This window comes from Rhinolophus ferrumequinum, chromosome 2 (genome assembly GCF_004115265.2).
Source record: "Rhinolophus ferrumequinum isolate MPI-CBG mRhiFer1 chromosome 2, mRhiFer1_v1.p, whole genome shotgun sequence".
Lineage (NCBI taxonomy): Eukaryota > Metazoa > Chordata > Mammalia > Chiroptera > Rhinolophidae > Rhinolophus > Rhinolophus ferrumequinum.
In genome coordinates this window covers 52,848,815-52,876,240 of record NC_046285.1, presented here as the reverse complement: position 1 = coordinate 52,876,240, position 27,426 = coordinate 52,848,815, and the positions used below count along the sequence as shown (strand labels likewise).

Genomic DNA, 27,426 nt, shown 5'->3' with positions numbered 1-27,426 from the left:
TAATTCATTGTCTCAGTCATGTTTTTGGCAAGAATAAATAACAGACAATTTAGAATTAAACTCATGCACTCACATATAGTACAAAAATAAAAACTGGTACGACCCTTTGGAAAAGAATTTGGCAATCTGTATTGAGCGGCTTAATAATGCTCCTCTGTTTAATTAGCGATTCCACTTCTGGGAATTTATCTTAAGAAAAATGAATATTTTAAAAGTCATATACTTAAATACATTAAGTAAATCGTGGTACATAAGTGATGAAAAACTATATAATCATTTGAAATGAATTGTATGTTGCCATAAAATTTGAAATGAATTTTATATTGCCATAATATTAAAGAAGCAGATTATAAAATTATATATATGCAATGATCATAACCACATAAAATCAGGGAAGGAAGAAAAATATGAAATAACGAGAGTGGTTATCTTCTTTCAACTTTTTCTGTATTTTTTTACTCTTTAGTAACCACATATTATGTTACAATTAGAAATAAAATACTCGTAAAATAGCTGCCCATAGATCATCGTACTCTAGACACTAGCCTGGCAGACAGCACAGCTGGCATTCTGATACAAAAATTAAGAGCTGTACTTAAACTGCCTCACTCCGGTGAGGGGGCATCTCACTTCTACTCAGAAGGAAACTTGCTTTTGCTAGTGGGCAGGACCTACCTTTTAATAAACTAGTAGCTCTGGAGGTGACAGCACACTTGGCCATTTCAGTTTAGCTGTAGATACCCTGAGGGCAAGAGACAGATTTTCTCACTTCTATTTTGTCCTCAGTGCTTAACAGTAGTTTGTCACCTTCCAGTAGACCAGTTGTTGGTTTGACTGGTTGATCTAATATTTCGTCTAGCTGGTTCACTAAGAATATCATAGGTGCTCAATCTGTAGTTACTGAATGGTGCTATAGATCAGTTCACTTGACTGGGAAGTACCGAAAGAATGAAGGCACTCCTGCATATGCTTCCAGGTCCAGCTCAGTGGTCCCCGCCTAACCACTTTGCCCTTGCTGGAGCCCACCCCACCCCACCTTCCCCCGTGGCCTTGTGCAGACTACAACTATACCACAACTGCCGTTCTCCCAGCCTTGATACAATTTACTTGTCTGGCACCTCACTTCACTCTGAGCTCCTTGGGACAAAGCTTTGCATTTTGTTCATTTTTTAAAATCTGCTTTATTAGCACCGAGTTTGGGACATAATTCCTTCAACATGACACATACTAGGGGTTCAGCAAATGTTTGTGAATGAAGCAACAAGCGAATACAGGATATCTCAAGTACCAACGAGCCATTCAGCCCTGGGCCAGGTGCAGTCTGCCTGCATGGAGGAACCACGGGACAATGAGTGTAACTCTCACCACACGTCACTGCAATCCTTCGTTCACTTGTTTCTCGTCCCTATGGATCATAAACATCATGAGGGCAAGGGCTATGTCTGTCTTATTTACTCAAACTCCCGCAACACACACAATGCCACGACAGGGACTCGATAGATTTCTGGAAGGAATAAATGGATGGCAAGGGAAAGCCAATCTTCAGTTTTGCTTTCCTCTGTGATTACTCACTGAACAAAATGGCACATTACATGTGTTTTCTTACAGCCTGCCCCATTCACTGCCCTTTCTCTCTCTCTCTCTCTCAAATTGAGAACTAAGGAGAACTGTTGGAGCTTTCTCTCTTCAGTTGAAGGTTACCTGGAGACCTAAGCAAGAGCCATAGCAGGTCCTCCACAAACAGAGCCTCAAAGATGAATGTGAGTCCTCCCTGAGCAGGTGGCTCAGCAACAGGCATCAGAAACAATTCACGCCAGCGATCTCCTCGGTATTGAATTGTATGTATGTCTTCAAACCTCCTTACACACTTTCCTTAGGAAATACAGGGAGCAACAGTGAAAAAAAAGTGTTTGCGGGTTCCTGACGTTTTGAGACAAAATCGGTCATGGGACATACAGCTCCATCCTTATACTCTGCAAAACGTTGTCACAGGCTGTCCCTTGCTCAGCTCTATCTCAGCCAAGGTCTCAGTTATAAATGAATGTACAGCTCTCTGGAGCTCTGGGCCTCTCCCCTAAGGTCAGACTTCCTTACTCACTCATGTACTCACTGGTCCCAACACTCTGGAAACATCCTTTTTGATGTTGAAGCCTAAAGCATTCTAAATTAGACATTTCCCAACTTAGATTCTGGCTTACTAGGTTTGGGGTGAGAGTCTGGAATCCGCATTTTAACAAACTCTCCCAGGTAATTCTGATGCTCAGGACCCAATGCCTGTGCATTGAAAAATCACTATTCTAGTCCCAGAATACAACTCTCCTCCCTGCTTCCCCAGGCCACCGGTTGAGCTCTCTACTTCCCCACGACTCTCTCAGCCCCCTGGACAAACCTATCCCTTAGTCATACTAGTATCACCAAACTGTGACATTGTCTCTATTTCCCCAGCGTATCTCACAGTATATGGCCTCTAATAGGCATTCAGAAAATGTCTGTTGAATTAATGAATAGGTGAATAAGTGAATGAGCAAATGAATTTAACATCGCCACAGAATAATTACCTCCATTTCAGTTTCCCCCCAATTCTTCCAACTCTAACTTGAGAGAACCATGACTTGCTATTTGAGACCATTTGTCGTTCTCTCTGTCTTTGTGGCACTTTCTCAGAGACACTGACTGGGAAGTCAGCATCAGTGGAGAAAAGCAGTTTCACACATACGTCTTAAGGGAGGCCATCTGGTCATTTGCTAAAGCCCAGAGAATATTGTCTTCCTCAAAGATGTGTGCATCAAAGACATCACCAAGTGTTGCTGCTGTGGTGCCCATGCCAGAGAAACGGCACCAGAACCTTCCCTTCCTCGCAGGAAAGCACTACTGAGCCAGGTCAGATCGGGGAAAGAACTGAGGGTCCGGTGGCTTGCTCTTCTCCACATCTGCTGCTAGGGAAAGACGTGCGCTGGAAACCCAGGACGGGAGGTTAATTTGGAAGTTTGGATTTAAACACAATAAGCTCCTCATTCCTTCCCCATTCACATCTTCCATTCTCAAGGCTGGAAATAAAAGGTCCCTTCCCCCTTGTACAAGACTGCCTGACTTAATCAAAGCCCTAAGCTGCTGTCATTCACCTGTGTTGTCAGCATAGTGACAATGATCAGGTTAGGTGTTTAGAAAAGTATGAGGTAAGTGGGGCTTGTGATGAAAGACTCACTGACAGGCTGACACCATGACAACAGCTTGGGCTATGAGGTCATTTGGCCCAACAGGTAGGCCTTTCTGTTTTCTTCACCCTGACAGTGGATGCCCCGCCAGTTATTCAGTAACCAGAAATGAGGTGGGTCCTACAAATTCCTGAATCTCCTTGGGGATGGAGGGGGAGGGGCTGTGCCTTCTTGATCAAGGGCACCTTAGAAGCTAGAGCTGGAAATCTGTCCCCAGGAGGAGGGGTTGATGAAACGAAACGTGAGGAAATATTTAGAAACAAGTAGCATCATTTCTGCGAAGAGATGAACGACGATTCTGCATCACGTTTGATTCAGACAATTATGTCCTGCTCCTAGAAGGGAAAGTGACACTCACTCGCAGGCTGAACACGTGTGCAAACGTTCAGGTCAAATGAAGAAGCCAATTCTCAGCAAATTTGCTGTAAAAAGATGAGGGAGGGAGTTTTTGTTTGTTAGCGAAGAGGCTGTTCGCTTTTTGATTTGTTTATTTTACTACTCCATTTATGCCACACATATGACCCAACATACATAAGATTTATAACTCTAAATACATGACATATTTTTGATGTGAGGCTATAGTTAATGTTTGAAAAATGTATGTTCAAGCCAAACAGATTTTCCTGTGAATAATTTCATAGAGGTTAAAGGAAAAAGAGGTTATAGATTTTCGTTTTCAGCCATAATATTGGGGGTGGGATAATGTATTCACTTCCCAGGGCTGCCATTAACAAAGTACCACAAACTGCGTAACCACCACTTTTCTGGATAAAACAATAGAAATTTATGCCTCACAGTTTTGGAGGCCAGAAGTCTGAAATCAAGGTGTCAGCAGGACCACGTGCCCTCTGAAAGCTGTAGGGGAGGGTCCTTCCTTGCTTCTTCTAGTTTCCGGGGGTGGCTGGCAAACCTGACTCTTTCTCGGGTTGTACATGCATCACTCCCACCTGCCTCCATCATCACGTGGCCATCTTCTCCCTTGGGTGTCTCTGTGCCCAGTTATATTGAATTAAGGACCCATCGTACTCCAGGATGACCTCATCTTAACTAATTCCATCTGTAACCACCCTATGTCTAAATCAGGTCCCATGCTAAGGCACAGGAGGTTAGGATTTCAACTTTATTTTTTTAGGGATTTCAATTCCACCCATAAGAGGTGACACCCCCATCAGCTGTAATCAGCCCAGCTCATAAAAGGAAAACACGGAGCCCACAGCGTCCACAAGCTCCAGTCAGTCCTGGGGAGGCCCTTAGCTATGGATACATCCGTGATTCCTCCCAAACATGGAAGCAAGCCATTCATTCATCAATTCTTTCAGCAAATATTTACTGCGTCCTACATACACTAGCTACAGTGAGAGAGATAAGACAAGTTTCCAGTTATTGGTGAATGTTAGGAGTAAGCCATTAAGTAGTTCTTTGTTCAACTGTCTCCAGCCCACCCCGTTTAAATCTGAGCAGTTTGAGGGCCAGGTAACCTGTTCCAGGCAGCCTTTGAAACAGGTCCCACATACTCATAACAATTTGTGGGATTGGGCACCGAGGAGCCTTTGGGGAGACAAAAACAAGCCCACAAGTGGTTAAAGCACAACGTGCTACCAGTTAGAGGAGAAAAAGTCCAAAAGCCAGGGAGACATAGGGAAAAATCATAAGATTTTAGAGCTGGAGAGAGTTTTTGAGAGCATCTTAGTTGGTAGTTTTCAAATTTAACCACATAAACCAGAACACTTGCTTTGAAAAAAATCCTATGAGGACATGCAATGTGTGAGCTGGTAAAAGCCAAATTGTTCTTATAGGATGAGTGGGTTTGCAAGCGCCTGTCCTGCTCAGTATCAGCTCCAGGCTCTGCCCGCACTCCCTGGAGGGGAAAGTCCTCCTGAGGCATTGGGTGAAAACCATTAGACTACGGATGGGGAAACTAAGGCCCAGAGAGGAGACAATGAATGCTATCTTCAGGGACATACACTGTGTGTCTACAGCAGAGGCAGGACCAGAACTCGGATCCTTGCCTGATGTCCAGTCCAAATCTTTCTGCACGACCTCTTGTTCTCAGGGCTAAGTGGACGAGAAGACAGTTTCCACTGTCTGGTCACTCTTTTCATCCCAACTCTCCTTTTCTGCAGGCTCCTCCCTGCCCCCACATTGCACTTCCCGGCAGGGACAAATCCAGGGCCAGCCCCGGAACATGTGCTCTCATCCTCTTTCCGTGGAGACCAGGAAAGGGACTAAATGACTTTTTGGTTCTCTTCCAGCTCAGTGATGCTACAGCTACAGTTAGGCTTCCTAGCTCTACAGCCCAGGTGAAGCCTTTGAAACTCCCTGGGACTTACCCCACTCTATCCCTCTGTGGAAGAGAAAACTCAAGGTTAATGAGACAAACTGGGAGCCATCTCTTCACAAGTTTGTTCTGAATCCAGCTTTTTCTGACCCACATAATTGAGAGCGACAGAATGAGTCAGGAAGATGCATAGACTTCCACCAAGACATGTCCACCTCACTTTGGGACAGCTTAGACGTCCATCCCCCAAGAACAACACCCACTGCCCAGGTTTCTTAGCCAATCAGCTCAACGCTGGGAGAACTTTCCAAGGAGGCCAGGTGTCCTCATGAGGCATCCTGTCCACAGTTGTGGTCAGTTTGGCCTCCATTCATTGCAATTACTCTCCAAAGACTCACTACAACCTTTGAGGATATTGACCCCAGAGTAACTCTCCTGCCAGTCAAAGGAAGGGCAGTAGTTTGGGGAAATCTCCAGAGTGGTGCCTCTAGAGGTAATGATGGGCCCTGTGTGTATATTCAAGACCTGAGTTCAAGTCCAGACTTTGCCACTTACTACCAGGTGACTCACGATCAATCTCTTGATTACTCTTGTATTTGCCGTGTAAATTGGGGGTTCACTCAACATTCATTCAACACTCATGGAGCACAGACCGCGAGCCAGGTGCAGTATAGAGCTGTGGTGACTGTTGTCCCTCCCCACTTCCCAGTCCTGTGTGAATATCAGACCCTCAGGGATCTGAAAGTGCTCGTCAGTGGTGATGATATTTACATGTTGTTTCTATTCTAAGATCCTTGATGGAGTGGAAGACAGTTATTTCCTCAGCATGTCCTTTAGTCCTCCAGACCACATTCTCTGATTTTATGCCAAAACAATGTGATTCGATCTCACGTTTTTCATGATTTTCCATCACACCACCTGTTTTGAGGGCTGAGTTGGCACCTGAAAAACCATGATCCATAAAAACAGGATGTCATGCAGGGTGTCAGGAGGGGTCTCTGGTCCCACTCCCCACATAAGAATGCAGGATATGGTGAGACCAAAAAGGAACACCCACGGAGCCATGGATAGGGGAGTCATACCACTATATTCTCGCTGGCGGCCGGGCGAGACACAGGAAGCAGGAGCCACATGATCCGCAATCCGCCGTCCACTTCCCTGCCTGCCAACCAATCCCTTGCTAACTGCAATCCGCGCTTGCAGGCTCAGCCACCATCTTCTTGCTAGCCCCCCATTTTCTGCTAGCTCAGCCACAGCAGTTGTATCAGTGGCCAATGGCTCACTGGTTACAGCTGACGGCCAACTAGCCACAGCTGATGGCCATCCAATCACAGTTGATGGCCATTTACTACCTAAGCCAACACCTTTCCACGTGAGGCCGAGAGCCTGGAAACTGCACTCCTGGCTCTGCCCCACACAGGTATTCTTCAATTTTCCTTTAAAAATGGTGAATGGCATGGATTTTGCCTTACATACCCTCTATTCCTAGCAGAGCCAGGCACATAGTAGGTGCTCAATATGTCAAATAAATTAATGAAGAATGGGAAATCTTGCCTCCAAAGAGGAGAATTACTAAAATTAGAATTACTAAGAAGGAAAACTTTTCTATGAATCGTGTGTGTGTGTTTGTTTTTGTTTTTTTACCAGTATATCAGCATCCTTTCTATACTTTCCTGACTACAATGAATGACCCCACATTGCATGGTCCCTCTCTGGCTATGGCATAAAAACCGTTCAGTCTAGTGGACATTGCATTGTCCAGCAGCCAGTCCCAGCTTCAATATCCTGACGTCTTCCTAGTACACCAGTTACACAAAAGGGAGTAGGCGATGTGTGTGTCCCCTGCCACCCTCATGCTAACTGCTGGGGGCAAGTGGAATATTTTCATCCAGCCTACTCTCCTTTTCTTTTTTCTTTTAAGCTTCTTCTAGTGATAAAAGCTGAAGCAAATTGAAATTGGCAGCTCCGTGGTCTTCAAGCAATAGGAAAAGTACTAGAGATCATGTGAACCACACTTTGAAAACTTAAAAAAAAAAAATCTAATCTTGCCTCAATAAAAACGACATCATGTCACTGTAATCGGCAGGGGAAAAGGCTTGAAAGTTGCTGGCAGTGGCCCAGCAGAGTTCAGGGGTTCTGTTGGCTTGTGCTGAATTCCCACGGGAAAGGTAGAGGGAGAGTTCTGCCTTTCAGGTGAGCTTCTGAGGCACAAGGGGGGGTGGGGGGGAAATGATAACGCTCCCCCTGAAAACTCACTGTGATCTCCTGCATTGCTGTAGTCACAGCTCAGGGACCGGCTCTGTCCACTCCCGCTCCCACTGGCCTTTCTTCCTGATATAGCTTTTGGCTGTGCTCCTCCCTCTGGCTGGCTGACGTTGAGGGAGAGACAACAGCCAACCTGGGAAATCTCAATGACAATGAATCTCCCTGTCAGGGCACAGACCTACAGCCAAAGAGGGTGGTACCAAATGCCCAATTCCATTGAGTGCGGTGTCTCTGCAAATTCACCGCTGTGTGGTCTGAGCCAAAAACAACTATAAAAATGGTAGGTTGGCTGTGCCATAGCCAGCCCTTCTGCATGAGAGCTGCGTTAGCCCTGGGAAGAGCAGAGCTGGGGGCTGGTTTCCACAGCGCCTCAGTTTACCTGCAATGGGTAGTTACTGTCTACTACCAACCATTGACTGTACTTCAGCCATCCCCGGATGGGTATATAAGGGGTGAGTAGTAGTGACTGCCTCTTGGACAAGACTTGGGGGCTGGGGCCACAAGTGGAAAGAGTTACTTTTGAGGATCTACCCTTTCGTACTGCTTCAAATTTTTAATCATATGCATTTTAAGTTAAATCAATCAGTAGATAAAGAGATGAAAATTCACCAGCAGTAAATGAAAACTCAGTGCTGCCTGCTTCTCCCTGTACCCCTCATCTGACTTCCCAAACTGGAGTACACAGGACTCCCAGACGAGGACTTTCCCAACAAGAGGAAATCTGGAATTTTAATTTTACTTGAAGGGCTGGGCAGAGGGAGAGGCAGAAACACTATTTTTACATGAAAACAAATAGGAATATGTGAAGTAACATGTACTTAGATGATTACAAAGAAACATAATATTTTCATTCAACCATGTGCCATATACCAGCACACCAACCACCAGGCTGATGAAATATTCGGGTGCCGGTCTTCGTGTTTTAAGGGGCCCCGAGGCCTCAGGGGTGTTTGAGGGTGTGTCTGTCCCAGGGGCTGCACAAACGAAGCAGAGTCAATTAGTGTTCCCAGCCAAGAGGGAAGGTATTCCTCGAGTGGGGCTGGGTGTGGCAAAGCTGAGCCTCGGAGGATGGGAAGGATCTCGTTTGGCAGAAGAAGGGTAGGAGACAGTGAGCAAACGTGGAGGGTTGGTCTGAGCAGAAGGTTGGCCCTGGGAGAGAGAGAAGCGTGTGGTGCAGTACAGAGAGGGAAGGAAGGTAGACCGAGATCACAGAAGGCTCTGATGAGGGCCTGCGGAGCTTAGACTTGAGGTGGCCCGCCAGTGCTTCTCAATCTTGTTCTTGAAGCCCCACTTCAAAGCGGAAGAGAGAGGATACATGTCCTTGGGGTTTCAGGAAGCTGCTGGCCACCAGGGAGACCTTTCTTAGCACAATTAGTTCTCCTTTCAAAAGACATCCAAAGTTCCCCACCAGCTCTTTGCTGCCATTCTGGTCCAAGCCACTTATCATTCTTACCTGGATGAATGCCATAGTTTCCTAAACATGGTTTCCTTGCATCCATCCTTGCTAACCACAGAGCAGTCCAAGTGATCTTTTAATAATTTGAAGCTATCATGTGACCCCTTTGCTCAAAATCTTGCAATGGCTCCTGCCTCCTTCAGATTAATAGCCAGGTCATTAGAATGTCCCCACAACGGCTCCATCTGGCTCTGTCACTCTTTGCTTCGTACTCTCATTCCCCTTCTCACTTTGCTCACTATGCACCAGTCACTCTGGCCTCCTGGCTTTCCTAGAACACTTAGGCTAAACGTGGTCCTGTCTTAGAGCCTTTGCACTTGCTGTTTCTTCTCTTTAGAAAGTTTCCTGCCAGATATTCACATGCTGGCTCCCTCCTCTGCTTCAAGTCTTCTCTCTAAGTCCTTCCCTGACCAGGCCATTGAAATCTGCACTGCCAGAGACGTCCCTTCTCCCCTCATTTGATTTCTCTCTGTCCTTGTCACCATTTAAAATACCACCTAAGTCACTTGTTTATTTTGCTTACCTATCTCCCCATCAAAAATTTAGACTCCAAAAGAGTATGGATTTTTTTTTTTAATTTCTGCTTTATCACACTGTAACATCGTGCAATTCCTCCTTAAGAAGACTTCCAATTAATGTAGAGAGAATGAGGGACATAAAAAAATCACTATTAGATTACCACAGTTATTCACTGGCACGAGTGAGATCCTTCAATAGGTTCTAAATTTAGTGGACAGAAGTGGAAGCAGAGAAGCACATTTACATCATCTTGAAGTATCACTTCCCCCCCTCAAAAAAACATTTAGGAAATACAAATAGAAAAGTTGTAGCTTTAGAGTGGACAACCCTGGAGAAACCATCTTAACCTCACGATCATGGTTAAAACTACAGCAGTGAAATACAACATCACACAGCCCCTGACCTGCTGCCTGGGAGGGTACACAACTCTGGGGGTTCTTCACAAGAACGCAGTTCTTCTCTACCCCTGTTGGAAAACATCAGAAAGACCCCAGTGGGGGACATTCTATGGAACGACTGACTAGTACACTTAGAAGTGTCATGAAAAACAAGGCAAGATGGCGGACCTGTCACAAAGTGAAGGAGACTAAGGAGACAAGACGACCAAATGCACTGTGGAATCCTGGATGGGATCCTGGAACAGAAAGGAAAGCAAAAATACATTAATAGAAAAAATGGTGAAATCTGAATGAAGTCTGCAGTCTATAGTAGTGTACCAAGATTACTTTCTTAAGTTTTGATGATCGCTCCATGGTTGTGTAAGACGGTAATGTCGGGGAACCTGGTTAAGTGAGCTCCCTGTACTCTTTTTGCACCTTTTCTGTAAGTCTAAAATTATTTCCAAATAAAACAAAATGTAAGGGTCATCGGGGCAAATTTGGCAGTCTTCTTTCACTGAACTCTACGCTGTGGGGCAGAAAGAAGAGAAAAAAAGTCTAGGAGTTATTAAGAGTGGGACTGTGGAAGCAGGCTCCACACAGTTAGTTGTTCAAACAACAAACCAGGTGTCACCTTTTAACTCCTCCTTCCCCATCATGGTCCAGTCAGTCACCAAAGCCTGGGAGGTCTCTTGATCATTTGAATCCATTCTCTTCAGCCCACCAGCACCACCTAAATTAAGGCAGGGCTCCACCTTCTAGATATACTGCCAGAGACTCTCCTGTCAATGAAAACAGAAGAGTGAGGCTCCAGGGAAAAGTATCCCTAAAGACCCATAAAGAGACTCTCCTGCAGACGACTGACATGGAGTGACCAGACAGGTGGGAAGAAAATGAACGCACGTGACATGGAAACTGAGGGGAAATGTTGCCTCAAACCTATCAGCAAGTGAAAGGAAAAATCTATGAAACTCAAAAGCCCCAATGTTGGTCATTCTACACAATCTTTATTCTGTGAGAGAAAGCGGTGGGCCCCACACAGGGTATCAAAGACTGAGATCCCACGTTATCTCCAGTTTTTACTCAAAGAATTCAGCATATTTAGGTGTTGCTTTTTTTTCTTAAATCTCCCCCTTTCATTTATTGTCTCAGGGTAAACACTTGTGATTCATAAATGCCTTGAGAGTGAATCAGTATTCTCCTGTTCAAACCAGCAGAGGCCACATCAAACAATAGCCCACGAGGTGTTATTAATCATTAAATAGGCACATATAAGAACACTCAGGCAAGGGAGCCATTTTTCTTTTATTTCTTGTCTTTTTTTTTTTTTTTTTTTTTAAGAAAATTAACAAAGAGCAAACCTTGACTTTGACCTATTCAGAAAAAAAGTGTTTTCTGTTTGGTTGGGTGTTTGTTTGGTTTTCATTATTAAAAATTTAGTCAAATTCAAGGCTAAAAGGGCAAATATTTCATGTGGGAAAATGCTCCTTCCTTTGGGGGTCTTCCTTCAGCTATTTAAGAAATGGCCTGAATTTCAAATTGTAGCACTCACTTTTTCCTCATTCATGTGCCTGAGAAAGACAAATCTGCTCAGCCATGGTCAGTAGGTGCAAAAGTCCCTGGCAGCCTTACTCTGCTGTAGCCACAACGTGGGTGCAAACAGGCAGAGAGAGAAGTTTGGAGCACACATGCTCTATTGAAGAAGAAACCAAGTCACGTCAAACATACAGTATTTTGCAGGGTATAATGTGTGCGTTTTTGCCCAAATTTGTGAGGGAAAAATAAGGATGTGCATTATACATGGGTAGTACTAATTCTGTTTCCCTGAAAGTTTGGGCCAAAAACGTGGGAACGCATTATGCACAGCAAAACACGGTATCTTGAGTACAACCATCCAACCACCACGGGGCCTTCCTCTGACCCTCCTGTGTCCTACACACACTGAGTCAGACCCACTGCATTAAAAAACATGGGGCTCCTCCTTCTGTGGAAGGTAGATCAATGGCATCACCTTCCGCAGACACAGAAGTGCTAAAACATGAGTGACTTAAAAGTAATATTTCTTCTTAGGAAGCATCTCTGATGAAAAGATAGCTCAGTAGACAGCTGAACAATGTAGCACCCGGGACCACAGAACTAGGATGGCCGTGTGTCCCAGTTTATGCCAGTTGTCCTGACATACTTGTTGACAGCACTACCACCTTTCACTCTCAAAAATGTCCCAGTTTGAATCCTACATTCTATGGTTTTCTACAAGAATGTGCTAGAGCAGGAAAAGTTCTCAGACATGCACGTTTCCCATCAATCTTATCTCATACAAATGGGACTGGGATTCAGGGAAGGCCTGCCCATGATTACTCTTCTGGATTAAATGTTCCTGTACAGCCCTTCCCATTCCTTCCCATTGGGGAAGAAGGGAGGAGTTGCCCACACATCCTGTGTGCTAGGCCCCTGCTGATGCCCCCGCCTCCATCCAGAACTCTGCTTTCTGTGGGCCTGAAGCTCATTTCAATTATCAAGGCAGGACCACACCATGCTCCACATCTGCCCACAGACAAAGCCACAACCATAGTACTTGGGTGGTAGAGACCCACCTCCCTGGAAAAGGAGCCGTATTGTTTGGGGGGGCTGCTCCCTGAAATTCATAAAAGACTGGCTGAAGCTTCTGCTTTGTCAAAGACTCATGGACCAATTTACCACAGTGGTTGTCCATCGTTTCTCTGAGAATATTAACATCTTGTGACTTTTTTTAGGTGAATGAGGGTATCTATCTTACATGTCACAGACATATGTAGCAATGATAAAAGCAGATGAGAACTTAATATTGTATTGACAATATGGTAGGCTCTAAGCATATTTTATATATATTATTTGTCCTCCTAATAATCCTAAAAGTGCTATGAATATCACCCCATTTAACAGGTAAGTAAATTGAGGTACAGAATGGTTATGTCACATAGCTAGAAAGTAAACAAGCTGGAATATGAACCCAAGCAGTCTGGCTCGTCTTTGCTTTTTAGCCACCTTGCTATAGTTTTTCCTGAACATACATAGAGATATGTGTTCAACATTCCTATAAGCAATAATCACCAGGTCAGTCAAATCTCAGCTGTAAAACACTTGAAGTTCACAGAGGAAGGTGCTATTTAAACATAAGAGGCCATTTCACCTCGACTTTATAGCCCCCTTTATCAATACCACTCAACATTGTAAAACAACGGGTGTGTTGGGGTGCTCTATAAAAACAGGTGTTTTTCTGTTCTGTATTTACACTTATTTAACCCAGTTTGTCTGGGCATGAGCACTATGTATTTCTTGGTTATGCAGAATCTTCCCTGAGGGGCTGGCACGAAAAGAGAGAGGGCGGGCAGGAGAAGAAGTAAGCAGTGGTCCATGTCAAGGCCGACCGTGGGCTCCTGCTCTATCTCAGTGACTGCCCACCAGACTTTCCTGCCCACCAGGTACACCCTTCTTAAGTTTCTTTCCTGGTTTTCCAGAAGGACCGATGATCTCCCCACTGGCCTTTTTTCCCTTTCCATTTGCTGCCCAGTGGTGGAAACTGCCTGCTTAAATCTTACTTATTAACTATACATAGATATGGCAGACTGTGATTACAGTAGAATTGTTTGGGAGCCCAGTATCTCACTTCTTCCCATGAACCTTACCCTGGGAATTGCTTTGTACTTTCGTACTGCCATGTGGTGGTGTGTCTTTAATAACCATCAATAAAGATAGGCCTGGGAAAACTTGGATGGCCACAGACTCCTCTAAATTCACTGATTGCAACAGAGTAGCGCTGTCTGCAGGGGTATCCCGGCTGCCCAGAGGTGGTTACCGGGAGTGGTCAATGTAAACCCATCCCCGATTCAGCAAACGAAGAAAACTTAGAATATGCTGACCTTCTGAGGGTTCTTTAAATTGCTAATAAAATATACTTCTTTAAGTCAAAATTCATTTATACGCATTTATTCTCTAAATATTTGAAAGATAAGTTCAGGAAATTGGAAATTGGATGGTTTTAACCCCTGACTATATTGTCTACCATCAACACAAGTTCACTGGATACAAAGAAAATAAGCAGAGACTCCTCCCCTCTGTCCAGATGACCGGTACTCCTAGATACCCAGTCTAGGTTTGTCCCAGGTGCCAGACTTCGATGGCAGGTGAGGAGGGTGCAGAGGGTTGAATAGCCACCCAGGACGAGGAGATCAAATACTTGAACGTGATTACTTGGTCTCTCCGTAACTGTGGCAGCCTAGCAAGATAAGGGCCACAGCTAGATACGTGTATGATACATGCACAGCTGGGACTTTATCAGGAGCCCTCTGTGGATCAGGAAAACTGCCACCACACATCAGCACATCACACCTGAGCTCCCCTCCCTGGCTCCTCTCAGATTTCAGTCAAGGCTGGCCGTGGAAGTCTAACGCTGCAAAAGGAGAGGTTCCCTTTCTCTGCTGCACATAACATCGCACCCCAAGCAATACCCCCAACCTTTTCCAGTCTGTGGGATGTTATGTGATGCTTACAGCAATACAGACAGCATGGAACAAAACTTACTAGTGAGGAAAAGTGATGCGGAGTCCAGAGTTCCACAAGGACCCTTAGTCACAGACCTGGTTGCCCTTCTTGTGATCTTCCCAGGAAACCTCTCAGAAGGCACTGGATGCTGAACTAAGCAGCTCTAGCCTTAGCCCAGGACAGACTATGGTCATCACCTTTCCATGGATTTTCCAGAACCTGCTTAATCATCTTCTTGCTAAGTGAGATTCCTTCCCCTCACTTCTTCCTTCCTCCTGGCTTCCTGCCATGAGAAAGGACCTTTCCTCTTTGCTCCAAAGATGTGTCCTCTGGATTACTAATATTCTATACCAAAATGTCCCCTCTTTTCCAGTTTCTGGAAGTCTTATTGTTGCCTGTGACTCAAAATGAACAGTTGGTTCTCTCCTGGTCTCCCAGCAACCTGCCCTACCTTGTCTCTCTAGAGATACTATTTTCCTGAAAACTCGTATGTCCTATACCCTATATCCCCAATAGCCCAGGGCCCAGCCAAATATCTCTTGCACTGGCCACTTGAATCCTCTCTCTCCCTTCCTGGACTTCCCACCAAAGTCCTTCTAGTCTAGATCCTAAGGCTATATAGATAAGGACAAAATGCCGGTATGTACTAGAAAGTGCTTCATCAACTGTCAAGTACTACAAGACAGGGGAACTCTGTGGAAAAGAGCAGAAGTCCTAACCATACTAGAACCCACCAGAGTCTTAAGCTGCAGCTGTCTGGACCATCTTCTCTTGTTCCCGAAGCCTGATACCTAAAAGGAAAATATATATTTCACATGCAAATACCATCTATCAACCACTTGGAGAATCCCTTATTTTCTTACCTTTCCCTCTGTAAATCAGCCAGCAAAATGTGTTCTTGCCCCACAGCCTTCACTACATTACTAGTGTCACACCTTCTCTGCTCTAATAAAAGCCTAGTACTGATGGAGCACAGATTCAGGTGCTGGAAATAGTATCTTTCCCAATCTTCCTTTTAGAGCACAAACAAGAGAAACAGGTTGGCCATGACAAGAAGGGATGACATGTGGCTTGGCTTAGTTTGGTTGACTGAGAAGCAGGCTGACTGTCCTGTGTGGCCCCGCGAGCGTCTTCCTGTCCCCGGGAATTCAGAAATCAATACCCCTTCTTTTCTAGAGGTTATAAGGTAATGAGCAATCCAAGAGAGAATCACAACGCAACGAAGCTGGAATTTAACCATGCTCTGTGCTGGGCATATTCTGTCAGACTACCAAAATCTCTCAGCAGCATGTAGCTCAAGTTTTCAACAGGCAAACCTATCTTTGATGGTAACGTTAGTTACGTGCTGTAGATATTTCAAAATGTTCTTCTCATATATAGAGTGGGGTTGGTTTCTGGACTGGTGGGCAGGGAACCTGAGCCTATCCTGGCTTTGTTATACCCTCTCTGAGGAGGCTGTTTGACCTTGGGCGAGTCACTTCGTCCTGGGCTCAGCTTTCCCAAGCATTCAATGAATGGATCAATTCAGCCACCTTTTGGGTCACTTCCCCTGCCTCCTGCTACCCATTTCCTCTAAGTTGAGATGCAAGGATAATAATGATGGTGACTTAAATTAAAAATATGTTGTATACATTCATCCCACATCACTTTCAGACTCTAAGTTTTACCTAAGTGGTTTTCCTGGCTAGCTGAGTTTTTTGTTTTGATTTTTTTTTTTTGAGAAATTTGATCAGATATCACCATTTGAGCAGCTATCAGCAAGCCAAACAAATGCATGTTCTGGGCTGAAAAGGGCTAGGCTTCATCCCACCTCCCTGAGCCTTCCAGAAGCGCCCCCACAGGCACCAGCCCTGATGTAGTTTTGAGCCTTTCACACACCAGGGTGCAAGTTCTGTCCCTCTGGAATGCGCTCCTACATCCCTGGCTTGCAGCTTTGCCTCACTGCAGTGCTGCTCAGAGGGTAAAAGGTTAGCCAAGAGCGCATTTACAGCCTTCCCACCACGCTGCTGTGGCCAGACCAAATGTGGGAGTTAAGCCATTCCAGGGTGCCCTGCCCCCTCTCTACTGGGAAAGGCTTTCTTGGCAACCATCCTCTTTCAGAGCCCATTAGAAAGTGCACATTCCCGTGGTCTCACTGGCTCTAGTCAAGTTTTCCAAGAGGCGGTGGGGGTGGCGGAAGGCACTACAGGCTGCTATTAGCCTATGTTGAAAGCTTCTGTCTTCCGCCCCCCACCCCCAGTTTGCAGTTCGAGGTCCCAGCTTGGCCAGGAACCAACTAGGCAGTTTTGTTCAGAAGTAGTGACTTATTTTTATCAAAGGTGGAATGCAGAGTTGCAGTTGTTTATAATGTCTCTGCATGGCAACCAGGACTCTTGCTCCAAGCACTCTGGAATTCTCTCCGTAGACACTTGGCTTTCTTGCCTACCTCTTTCTCCATCCAAAAACTGGATACAGAGCAGCTCCTGTGCCTCAGAATTAAGGGAGAAAATTCTGGAAATTCGAAGTGTCTTTAGTAATGTGTTACTTTAAATCCAGGCTTTGGTGGTGATCAGAGCTCTATAAACCCCACCCTAAATTTACCCAGGACCACAAAGCCAGCTCCCAGCTGGCTTTTGACCCCCCACTCTGGCAGGATGTTGCTGTGGGCCTTTGAGTCAATCCCTTGCCCTCTCTGAGGCTTAGAATACTCATTTGTAAGTGGAGATTGCTTGGATCAGTTTCCTTAATCTTTTGGGGTCACAAAATGCTTTGAGATTCTGCTGGGAAAAAATACTGCATTCTCTTCTCCTCCCGAAAAAATAATGCACCTGTTCATTCTCTCAAAAGGTATTTCTTAAGCTCCTGTTAAAGATGCATGTAGAGAGATCATTTTGAGTCCTATTTCATGGGCTGTATAGGCTCCCTGGGGGTTCATCCACGAACCTTCAGGTAAGAAGTCCCAGTTATGAATTCTGCGGTGAGGAGCATATATAGATTCTTATCTAGAAGAACCATAATAATGATTCTAGTACAGGATCATAAAACTACCAGTCAGATGCCAGAATGCGGAGGCACCCAGGCAGTCATTAAGAAGGTGATCTCTGGTTTCCCTCCCCCTCCCAGTAGCCCCACCCCGCACACGCGCCGGCAAACACGCGTGCACAACCGGCCTGGAATGTGCTGTTTCTGGGCACTCAGACGGCAGGGAGCCGGCTGCAGCCCTGGAGAGACGACAAACATCTCTTCTATCCTGGACTTGATTTTTCTCACGGTGTCTGAAAGGACTGAGATCAGGTGATATGTGTGGGACTGCTCCCGGTACAGGTGCGGAGCAGGTACCAAGGGGAGGAGAAAATCCGCCCAGTGTGTACTTACTCAAGGCTCTTTCAATAGCCCTCCAGGATAGCTCTTGGCAGGCCAGCTACCACGTCTCTGGCAGGCTGCAGGGAATCTGAGTGTGAGAAAGTCAGTCAAGCGGAGGAAAAAGGGGGGGAGGGGAAAGCTCCAAATCCTCAGGCAAAATGCCTTTTTTAAACCCTTCTCTCTTGCCCGCGCTCTCTTTTCTGTAGCTTTAAACCAAACCCACAAACCATTCCGATACCTCAGGACAAAGGGGAGTCTCACTAGAGATGCATTATTTGTTTTATGGTTTAAAGCAAACAGGTGAAGCGATAAGACAGAGCAAATCACCCTTCTTGAGGGCAGAAGGAGGGAGGAGAAAACACAGCAGCCCCTGGTTGTACTCACTGGGCATGATACAGTGGCAAAGATGCCTTGTGTCTTGCTGGTCTCACAATGGGATCAAAGAGGTGACCGCTGATGAACAGGGTTCAATTTTCTCTTTGCTTTGAGAGAGTGGGGAGGATGACTGAAAAATAAAGGCTGTTTCTACTTTTTAAGAGAAGCCTTCCAACTCCAAAAGTCTTTTCTTGAGTTTAGAAGCTTAATTCCCCATTTGAGAAGGGGTGGAGAGAGTGTCAACTCGGTGCTATTTTCACTGCCCAGGATAAGGATACTGAAAAACTGTCTATGAGCACATTGCAAAGCTTGCTTCTTAAATGGTTAGCGTGGAGGGTTGGGTTTTTTTGGGGGTTTTTTGTTTGTTTGTTTGGCCCCCACACAAATTCATGGCAAGTTTTTTGTTACTTAACCAATCCCTCTATCTAAAAGTGTGTGTGTGTGTGTGTGTGTGTGTGTGAGACACATTTGCTCATTCTACCAGTCTAAGCACTCCTAACGTGGTCACAAACCAGATGCTAATTAACTATCTGACTGTGGACGCTGCTGCAGCCACTGCAGCGAGAACTAACATGACTATATTCAACATTCTCCAAGGAAACTTCAGGGCACCAAATCTTCAAGAGATGACAGAATCAGACAAAAAAGACTCAGGCTGGAAGGGACAGGGGTGGCACACCCAGCTAGTTAATTAGGGCCCAAGAGCAACCAGCAGTCAATGTCCTAATAAGAGCGTACTGGAGGAAGTCCCTGGCTCTCATAGATTTGGGGGGAACCTAGAAAGGGTTAACAGGCTACCCTGGGAAGAGTTTAGTTCCTTGGAAGAATCTGGGTCAAAGTATTTAGGCAGTTTTTTAAAAGTCAGATGCTGAGCAGAAGCATTTTAAGAAGCTTGCAAAGTCTGCATGGCAAAAAGGAGGGTAACTTCATAGGCTCATCACCTTTCACCAAGAGGATTTCAAACACACAGGAAAACTCCACTTTTTTTCCAAAAGCAACAGACAATTTTCTGTCATCACCACGTTTCCATCTGTTCAAAATAAGAAAGAAAAGTCCTACCCCACTGGCCCAGGTTGCAGGTCAACAAAGGAGGCATTGTTCATCATTTCTTCAGAACATGATAGGGCACAGCCCGCTCTGCAGTGTGTTAAGAAAACACACACACACACACACACACAAAACCCAGCGAATAGCCCCAGGGGCAAGCGTGAGTAAACCAAGCCTGCAATGAGGTAAAGGTTTGGCTGCAGACTTGAGGGCTGTCCTGGAAGGTGGAAATGAGGCTTGAAAGGTAAATATGGTCAGAATCACAATGATTTCTTAGACTCCAGGTGGCGGTGGTGGTGGCATTTCATTAAAAGGTAGGCAGGTTTCTGCTGAACTTGATCACTAGACAGTGTATGTAGTCAATACCCAGATGAGCTGGTTCTGTGCAGGTGCTTCTGGATGATTATCAGCCTACACTTGTCACTTAGGAACCTCTTTCACCGGCTTGAACTTCCTAACTGGGCTGTCTGCCTCCAAACCCTTCAACCCACTCTCCGCACTTTTGCCAGAGCTATCTTTCTATTGGAAAACACTAATGTCCCTTCTCTGCTCAAGAGCATTTCATAGCTCTCCATTGTCTAAAGATAAGTCCAAAGTCCTTTAGCAAAATGTCTAAGGGTCTTGTGACATGGCCTGAAGCCTCCTTCTTCAGTCCCTTCTTATTTGCCTTCCAGTCACACACCCTGGGCTCCAGATTATGCTCCCTGAATAAGGACCTCAAGTTCCAGAGTCTTAGCCTTTAGCAATGGGTACCTAGCCCCATGACTCAACCATATTTCCAATGCCCCAATCCTATTTTTTTAAGATACAAAGCACAGACCACTTCCTCCAGGAAGTTTTCCAGGATACCCCAACTTATGAGTAATTTAATTATCCTAAAACTTCTCAGCATTTTACTTCTGTCTAGTCATATAACTAACTGTCTATTGAACCTAGGGCCTACCAGAGGAATATACAGTGAAATAGACCATCAGTGGCACTCATGACTATAGTATCTCTAGGCTGGGGGTTCCTGAGAGCAATAACTATTTTACTCATCCCTGTTTCCCTCAAGTAGACCAATATTGTTGCCCATACAGGAGGTGTGCTTTAGTGTTTCTTTTAGGTTCTGCTGATCTCTCAGGCCATCATCTAAGCCCTAAAATTAAGGGATAATGGAGGAATGCCAGGTCATTAATCAGAAAATCAGGGTCTGTCTGCCTCCCCAGTTGACGGGAAACTCCTTGCAGGCTGCCACTGTCTCTCTCATCGTGGTAATCCCTGGGTTTAACACAGTGTCTGGCACAGGGCAGGCGCTCCATAATGAAAGAGGGGCTTGCACAAGGTCACCCAGAGTCAGGAACCGCTGCCTCTCATCCGGGAGATCTGGGGAAATCATTTACAACATTATCCCAGTGGGGAGCTCAGAAGAAGGACTGAAGTGTCTGATAAATGTGTGCCAGGCCTCCGGAGGCCTCCAAGCCTGGGTAAGGGCTAGGAGGGCGGGGGCGACATCAAACAAGATGCTAGGCTCCTGGACTGCCGCGAGCCGCCCCTGCAGCTCGTCGAGCTCCGGGAAGACCGGAAGGGTGGAGGAGGTGGGGGCACGGGGCGGCGACCCGGGCAGGCTGGCGGGAGGGAGAGAGAGCTGCAGCAGTGGCGGCCAGCCGGCCGGGGCAAAGCGCGACGCCCGCCCTGCGCGGCAAATCCCCCAGGGAGGCCGCCGCCAGAGCCCTGGCGCTCCCGGCCCGGCGCCCGCCACGTGGCACCCGGCGGCGGCGGCGGCGGCTCCTCCCGGCGCGCGGCCCGGCCAGCCGGCAGCACGCAGCCGCCCGCGCCGCCCGCCTCCTCCCGGCCGCCCGCCGGCGGCCTCCCGGGCACAGTAAGGGGGAGCTGCCCGGCAGCCCTGGACCCCGGGAAGGGGCGGGCGGCGAGAAGCCGCTTTAACCGCAGCCGCCAAGCGGAGGCAGGAGGCTGACCCGGCCGCTTCCTAAGTGCGGTCAGGCATCTCGTGACCGCGGCGGGCGCCGGGGACCTCGCGGGGGGAGGGAGCGAAGGCTGGCCCGGACAAGGAGCAATCTAAAAGGCCCCCACCCCTCCCCCGGGCTGTACTAGTGAGGCTTTCGGACAAGTTAAAACCCCAAGCCTGAAATCAGGGGTGGAGTGGGGGTTTGGAATAATTCCTCACTCTCCACCCTGGGGCGTGCGCTCCCCGCCCGGAAGGGCTGACCTTGGCTGGGGGAGGCGGGAGGGGGGAATAGTGAGCGCCTGGGCTCGGCTCCCAGCCCACCGCCCCCTCGGATTCCTTAGCCCGGCGGGGGCCGGAGGAGGGGGCCCCGGACACACACACACACACCCACACACACACACACACCCCATACACACACCACACACACACACACACACACACACACACACACATACAGCGCTCGCCAATGAGCCCCGGCCAGGCGCAGGGGGCGGGGTTTTCCCAGGCTCGAGCACAGCAGCTGCTATTTACCTTCTTGGCTTCTCCGGAGGACCAGGAACCAGCCCCCGCGCTCCGCCGCCGGCCGCCGCCCCCCGCCTCCCTGCCCCCAGGGCGCGCGCACACACACTCACACACGCACGCACACACACATCCTCCCGGCCGGGCCGCAGCCGCGGCGGCAATAAAACATCCTGGCACGTGCTCCGGCTCCAGGCGCGCCCTCGCCGGCCGGCTGATGTCAAACTGCAGCTCGGCTGGTGTAGCTCTTAAAGGGCCCGTGCGTGCCGGATGCTGAGGTGCGCCGGCCGCCCGCGGGGCGAGAAGGAGGGGAGAGGCTGCAGCCGGGCTTGCCACCTCTATGTGCCGCAGAACTGAGAGCCTGCGGGGGAAAAAAAGGGTGTCGAGGGCGCGCGCGCGTCCCTGAGGCATTGCCATCAAAGCCCCCCTTGTTCATCTTTCATTTGAAATTCCATTTCCTTTCTGCCCAGTGGGAAATTATTCTGATTGTTTCCTGGGGAAGTGCGGGTCCAAGGCCCCAACTCCCGAAGAGGAATGGGGGCGGGGATCAAAAACCGCCTAGCTGAACAACCTGCAAATGTTAGGTGGGAGGCATTTTTTTCCTTTTTCTGCATGCAAAAAGGAATTTTTTGTCCTTTTTCTGCAAATTTAGGTGTTTTGGTAACTCACACCCTTGCACACGTTTCCCCTTTTAACCACTGCAAATATAATCTTTTATCCCTGTCCTTCTAAACCTTTTTAAAAATATTTTTCAAATGAAATTCTTATTAGTGTCAAAGCAGCTCTATTACACATATGAAAGAACATAAAGAGCAAAGACCCTAGCTCCAAAAGAAATAAACTAGACTAGAGCAAAACTAATGCGGAAAAAATCCTCTCTAAAGCAAAGCCCAGCAGGGAGAGTAGCAAAGGGTTAAAATCCTTTTGATTGACGTTGTAGCCTCTGGTGCCCCAGGCTCAGGCGCGCGCCATTGGCCGCCAGGCCTTGTGCCTGGCGGCCAATGGGGGGGCGCGGTCCACGAGCAGTGCCGCGTGTCTCCTCCTCCCATTGGCTGAAAGTTACTGTGGGAAAGAAAGTTTGGGAAGTTTCACACGAGCCGTTCGCGTGCAGTCCCAGATATATATAGAGGCCGCCAGGGCCTGGGGATCACACAGGATCCGGAGCTGGTGCTGATAACAGCGGAATCCCCCATCTACCTCTCTCCTTGGTCCTGGAATAGCGCTGCCGATCACTAAGTAGCCATAAGATATTGTAATAAAACCCTCAGCACTTGCTCAGTAATTTTGTGAAAGTCTCGAATAAAAGGGACATAAAACAATTTTTTTGTGTGAAGGACTCCAAAAATAAAGTTCTCTAGGGATTAAAAAAAAAACAACCCAGAAAATGCCGGCTGATATAATGGAGAAAAATTCCTCGTCCCCGGTGGCTGCTACCCCAGCTAGTGTCAACACGACACCGGATAAACCAAAGACAGCATCTGAGCACAGAAAGGTAAGGGCAATCAATAGCTGTATCTTTCTCCAGCCCCAAGAAATTAAGCCGGGGTTGGGGAGTCTTTTATCCCTTAAAACCTCCGGGTGAAATGGCAGATCCCATGGGAACTCAGGACTTTTTTTTTTTTTAATTATGTATTTCTTTGCAGTCATCAAAGCCTATCATGGAGAAAAGACGAAGAGCAAGAATAAATGAAAGTCTAAGCCAGCTGAAAACACTGATTTTGGATGCTCTTAAGAAAGATGTAAGTGGACAATTCTGCTCTTTTAATTTAAAAAATGAAATCTTATTTCTCTATTACTAAGAATGAAACACTCTTGCTGGCTGATCTTCCCTGCCAGCACTGCGTTTTCTGAGGAGGGAGGGCTTGGGCCCCTTTCGTCCGGGTCTGGGGAAGTCGGGGCCGCGGCAGGCGGGAGGGACCCCCCAGCATTCCGAGGCTGGTGGCGGGGGTCTCACTTTCCTTGCTTGCCTCTTCTGTGCAGAGTTCGCGTCATTCCAAACTGGAGAAGGCAGACATTCTGGAAATGACAGTGAAACACCTCCGGAACCTGCAGCGGGCACAGATGACGGGTAAGTGCGGCTTGCGGCGTCCCCCTCTGCGGGCGTCCCTCTCGCCCCGCGGTGATTTCTTCCAGACTTCCGCCCGTGGTTGTGAGAGGCATTCAGCTACATTTTACTGCCTTGGCTCCCTCTTGCGTTCCCACGGTCTGGGGCTTATTTATAGCCACAACTCCAAGTTGTTACTGTTCCGGAAAGGGAGGGAGAGAGGTTGTAGCAGTGAGGGAAGCGGGTGGGGGCGAAAGGACTTAGAACTGTGGTGGTTTTGAGCTGCGTGGAGCCTGGAGGTCATCTGGTTTAGCACTCCCTCCTCCCCCATTACAGAAGGGGAAATGAGGCTCGGATGGCGGGCAAGGGGGGAAGGGCATTACCCAAGGTCACATCGCGCGTGCTGGGGGCTGGGAGGCAGATCTAGGACCGAGATCGGTTTAAATGGAGCGACAGGGAATGAAGAGAAGGGAGCGTCTTGGCTTAGGTCGCCAAGCTAGTGTGTAGAGGTGGATGGTTTTTCTAAACCCACCCCCGTAACCGGAGGCAGTTCTGCGGGCCAAGTGGTCAGGGAGGCGCGCCCGGGGGACCTCCCAGGGCGGAGGTGGTGGCCTCCAGGCCAGGGCCTTTCTGTGACCCTTCTGTCTCCTTCTGGCCTGCAGCCGCACTAAGCACAGACCCGAGCGTGCTGGGGAAGTACCGCGCGGGCTTCAGCGAGTGCATGAACGAGGTGACCCGCTTCCTGTCCACGTGCGAGGGCGTTAACACGGAGGTGCGCACCAGGCTGCTCGGCCACCTGGCCAACTGCATGACCCAGATCAACGCCATGACCTACCCCGGGCAGCCGCACCCAGCCTTGCAGGCGCCGCCGCCGCCGCCGCCGCCAGGACCAGGAGGTCCGCAGCACGCGCCGTTCGCGCCACCGCCGCCGCTCGTGCCCATCCCCGGGGGCGCGGCGCCCCCTCCCGGCGGCGCGCCCTGCAAACTGGGAAGCCCGGCGGGAGAGGCGGCAAAGGTTTTTGGCGGCTTCCAGGTGGTGCCGGCTCCTGACGGCCAGTTTGCCTTCCTCATCCCCAACGGGGCATTCGCTCACAGCGGCCCCGTCATCCCAGTCTACACCACCAGCAGCGGGACCTCCGTGGGCCCCAATGCAGTGTCGCCTTCCAGCGGCCCCTCGCTGACGGCGGACTCCATGTGGAGGCCGTGGCGGAACTGAGGGGCTCAAGCCATCCCTCCCCTCTAAACTCCCCAACCTATCTCTCTTCCCTCGGGACACTGAACAGGAACTTGGACGCTGGGAGAGAAGAGGAGTTTTGTGGTTAAGTGGTTACTTTGGATTTTTTAATTTCTAAAAAGTTACTTTTTTGTAGAGAGCTGTATTAAGTGACTGACCATGCACTATATTTGTATATATTTTATATGTTCATATTGGATTGCGCCTTTGTATTATAAAAGTTCAGATGACATTTCGTTTTTTACACGAGATTTCTTTTTTTATGTGATGCCAAAGATGTTTGAAAATGCTCTTAAAATATCTTCCTTTTGGGAAGTTTATTTGAGAAAATAAAAGAAAAAAGTGAAGACTTTTGTCTTATAACTGATTATTTCATTATTTCAGAATGTGTAATAAAAAGAGACTCTTGGCAGAATTTGAATTACATGTAATCTGAGAATTCAGGAATTGGCTCTTTTGTTATTCAAAGAACTTTTTTTTTTTAATCCCTCAAACCTTTCACCAACCCTCCATGAACTAAATTCCATTTAATTTGCAAGAACACATCTGATAGGGCTTTTCTGATCAATTTGTGGTCAAGCTCTTAAAGGATTTCAAACATTATTTTAGTTGCAGTAGGGTAAGTCATTCAGTCCTGGGTGTCATACTAGCTCCTGAGGAAAGTTGAACAGGACTGAATTCACGAAGTTAGTGGATCCACGACCATTGCCTACGGTGCATTAAGGAAGGTTCCTGCAGCATTACTCCCCTGGGGTAGCTCACCAACATTCAAAGCAAAACTCTTAATTGCTGCAAGTGTTGGAGTTGTCCTTTAATTAGCCAATCCTTAGGTACATTCCCTCCTATCAGTATCCAAAAGTTTGAAATGCCTCTCTGCACCCTCTTCAAGCAAGCTGAGAAGGTCAACAGATTCCTTCTGCCAAGGGACAGCTAGTTAGACTCCCATGTGGAGGCAGAGTCCAGATGATTAACACCAGACATATGTTTTTGATAAGTTTCTATGCTTGGCTCTAATAGAGAAAGCATGTGGGGGCCGCGCTGGCAGGCACATAGGCCATCTTCCCCTTTTAATACAAACAGCAAGCGACCCCTTTGCTTGGTCATGCCCCATTTCCAGGCAAGATGTGGGCTCCAGATAGGAGCAAAAGACTTGTCTCGGGTTTCAGCTCACATAACCCTCCTTAACAAGTCCTAACTCAAAGCGGACAGCTTTAAACTGTGCCAGGATCTGCAGGGAATTTCTTCCAAATCCCATCACAAAGGCTTGTCAGATTTTGTCAGATTTGGCCAGGTGTTTGACTGCATCCAGGTGTTGGGGAAATGAAAACCACGAGCCCTGCGAGACCAGACACATCAGCCCCGCTGTGGGTCTGGCGGGCGCGCCCTCCTCCCGCACCGCCGGCCAGTCCTCCCTGCCCTAGCCCCTCCCGCTGGCCTCCTCTCACCCCCCCCCCCCCTTCCTTTAGAGCGGCCTCTGGGAGGAGAAGGATGAGGCGGGAGATCAATCTTTGAAGCCTTCCTAACAAAGATAAAGCCAACGATTTTCTGTCTTGTTTCAAAAGCTTTACCTCTCCCCCGCCTTGCTCTGGCCTTTCCCACAGGCCAGTGTAGAGAGAGGCTCTATCACAGCAATGATCTAGCAGACAGCAGTCAGTTTTCTAGTTAAATACTTTCCACCCAGCTTTGGAGAGGTTTAAATGATACTTTTAAAAATTTGGCTCCTACTTGCCTCATTTAGAGTATATGAAAGGGGTCCAACACACACGCGCGGGTACACACTCACACCACACCCTTCTTTATCATATTTTTCCATGATTTCTCTCTTGTTTGGACACAAACATACCAAGACCCAACCCAAGCTCAAATACTTCACTTGGTAAACCTGTCCTCTGGCCCCATTAAAAGTCCTTAACTGTCCTGGCAGCAGTAATGGAGACATCATGGTCTCATTTTTATAGAAGTCAATTTATGTTCTTAAAAATTCACACACACGTGAGCGTGCACACGCACAAAAATCCCGATGCAATCTCTATACCAATTTAAAACTAAGTCTCTTTGTCTTTCCCTGTGCTGAAGGGAAACAACTGAAAAAATGAACTTTTATTAATATCAACAAAAGTACATAGACATCTTGGGGGAGTCATATATTTAAGGAAAAGACGTGAACAATTGTTCATTTGAAAATAATTGGTAGTTTGAAAATGGTCTTTTATCCTGAAATAGAGGTTTTGGATTCTTAGATGAGGCATTTGTCTCTGTACAATATGGGGGGGAGATCCTAAGCCC

At 47.4% G+C, this 27,426-nt stretch overlaps 1 protein-coding gene and 1 long non-coding RNA gene across 2 annotated transcripts; one reads left to right on the top strand and one right to left on the bottom strand.

Annotated features, from left to right (window-relative positions):
• Positions 1-8,488: 8,488 nt before the first annotated feature.
• On the bottom strand, positions 8,489-22,009 carry LOC117031184 (uncharacterized). Its single transcript, XR_004424478.1, has 3 exons — positions 21,875-22,009; positions 17,986-18,061; positions 8,489-10,367 (listed from the first exon to the last, which is right to left on the bottom strand). It is a non-coding gene; the product is annotated as an uncharacterized LOC117031184 (long non-coding RNA).
• A 993-nt stretch (positions 22,010-23,002) lies between these two features.
• Positions 23,003-25,489, top strand: HES1 (hes family bHLH transcription factor 1). The gene is made up of 4 exons (XM_033122365.1): positions 23,003-23,354; positions 23,506-23,601; positions 23,843-23,930; positions 24,569-25,489. The coding sequence occupies exons 1-4, from the start codon at positions 23,247-23,249 to the stop codon at positions 25,120-25,122; spliced, it is 846 nt and encodes a 281-aa protein (XP_032978256.1). The 5' UTR covers positions 23,003-23,246; the 3' UTR covers positions 25,123-25,489.
• Positions 25,490-27,426: the final 1,937 nt, after the last annotated feature.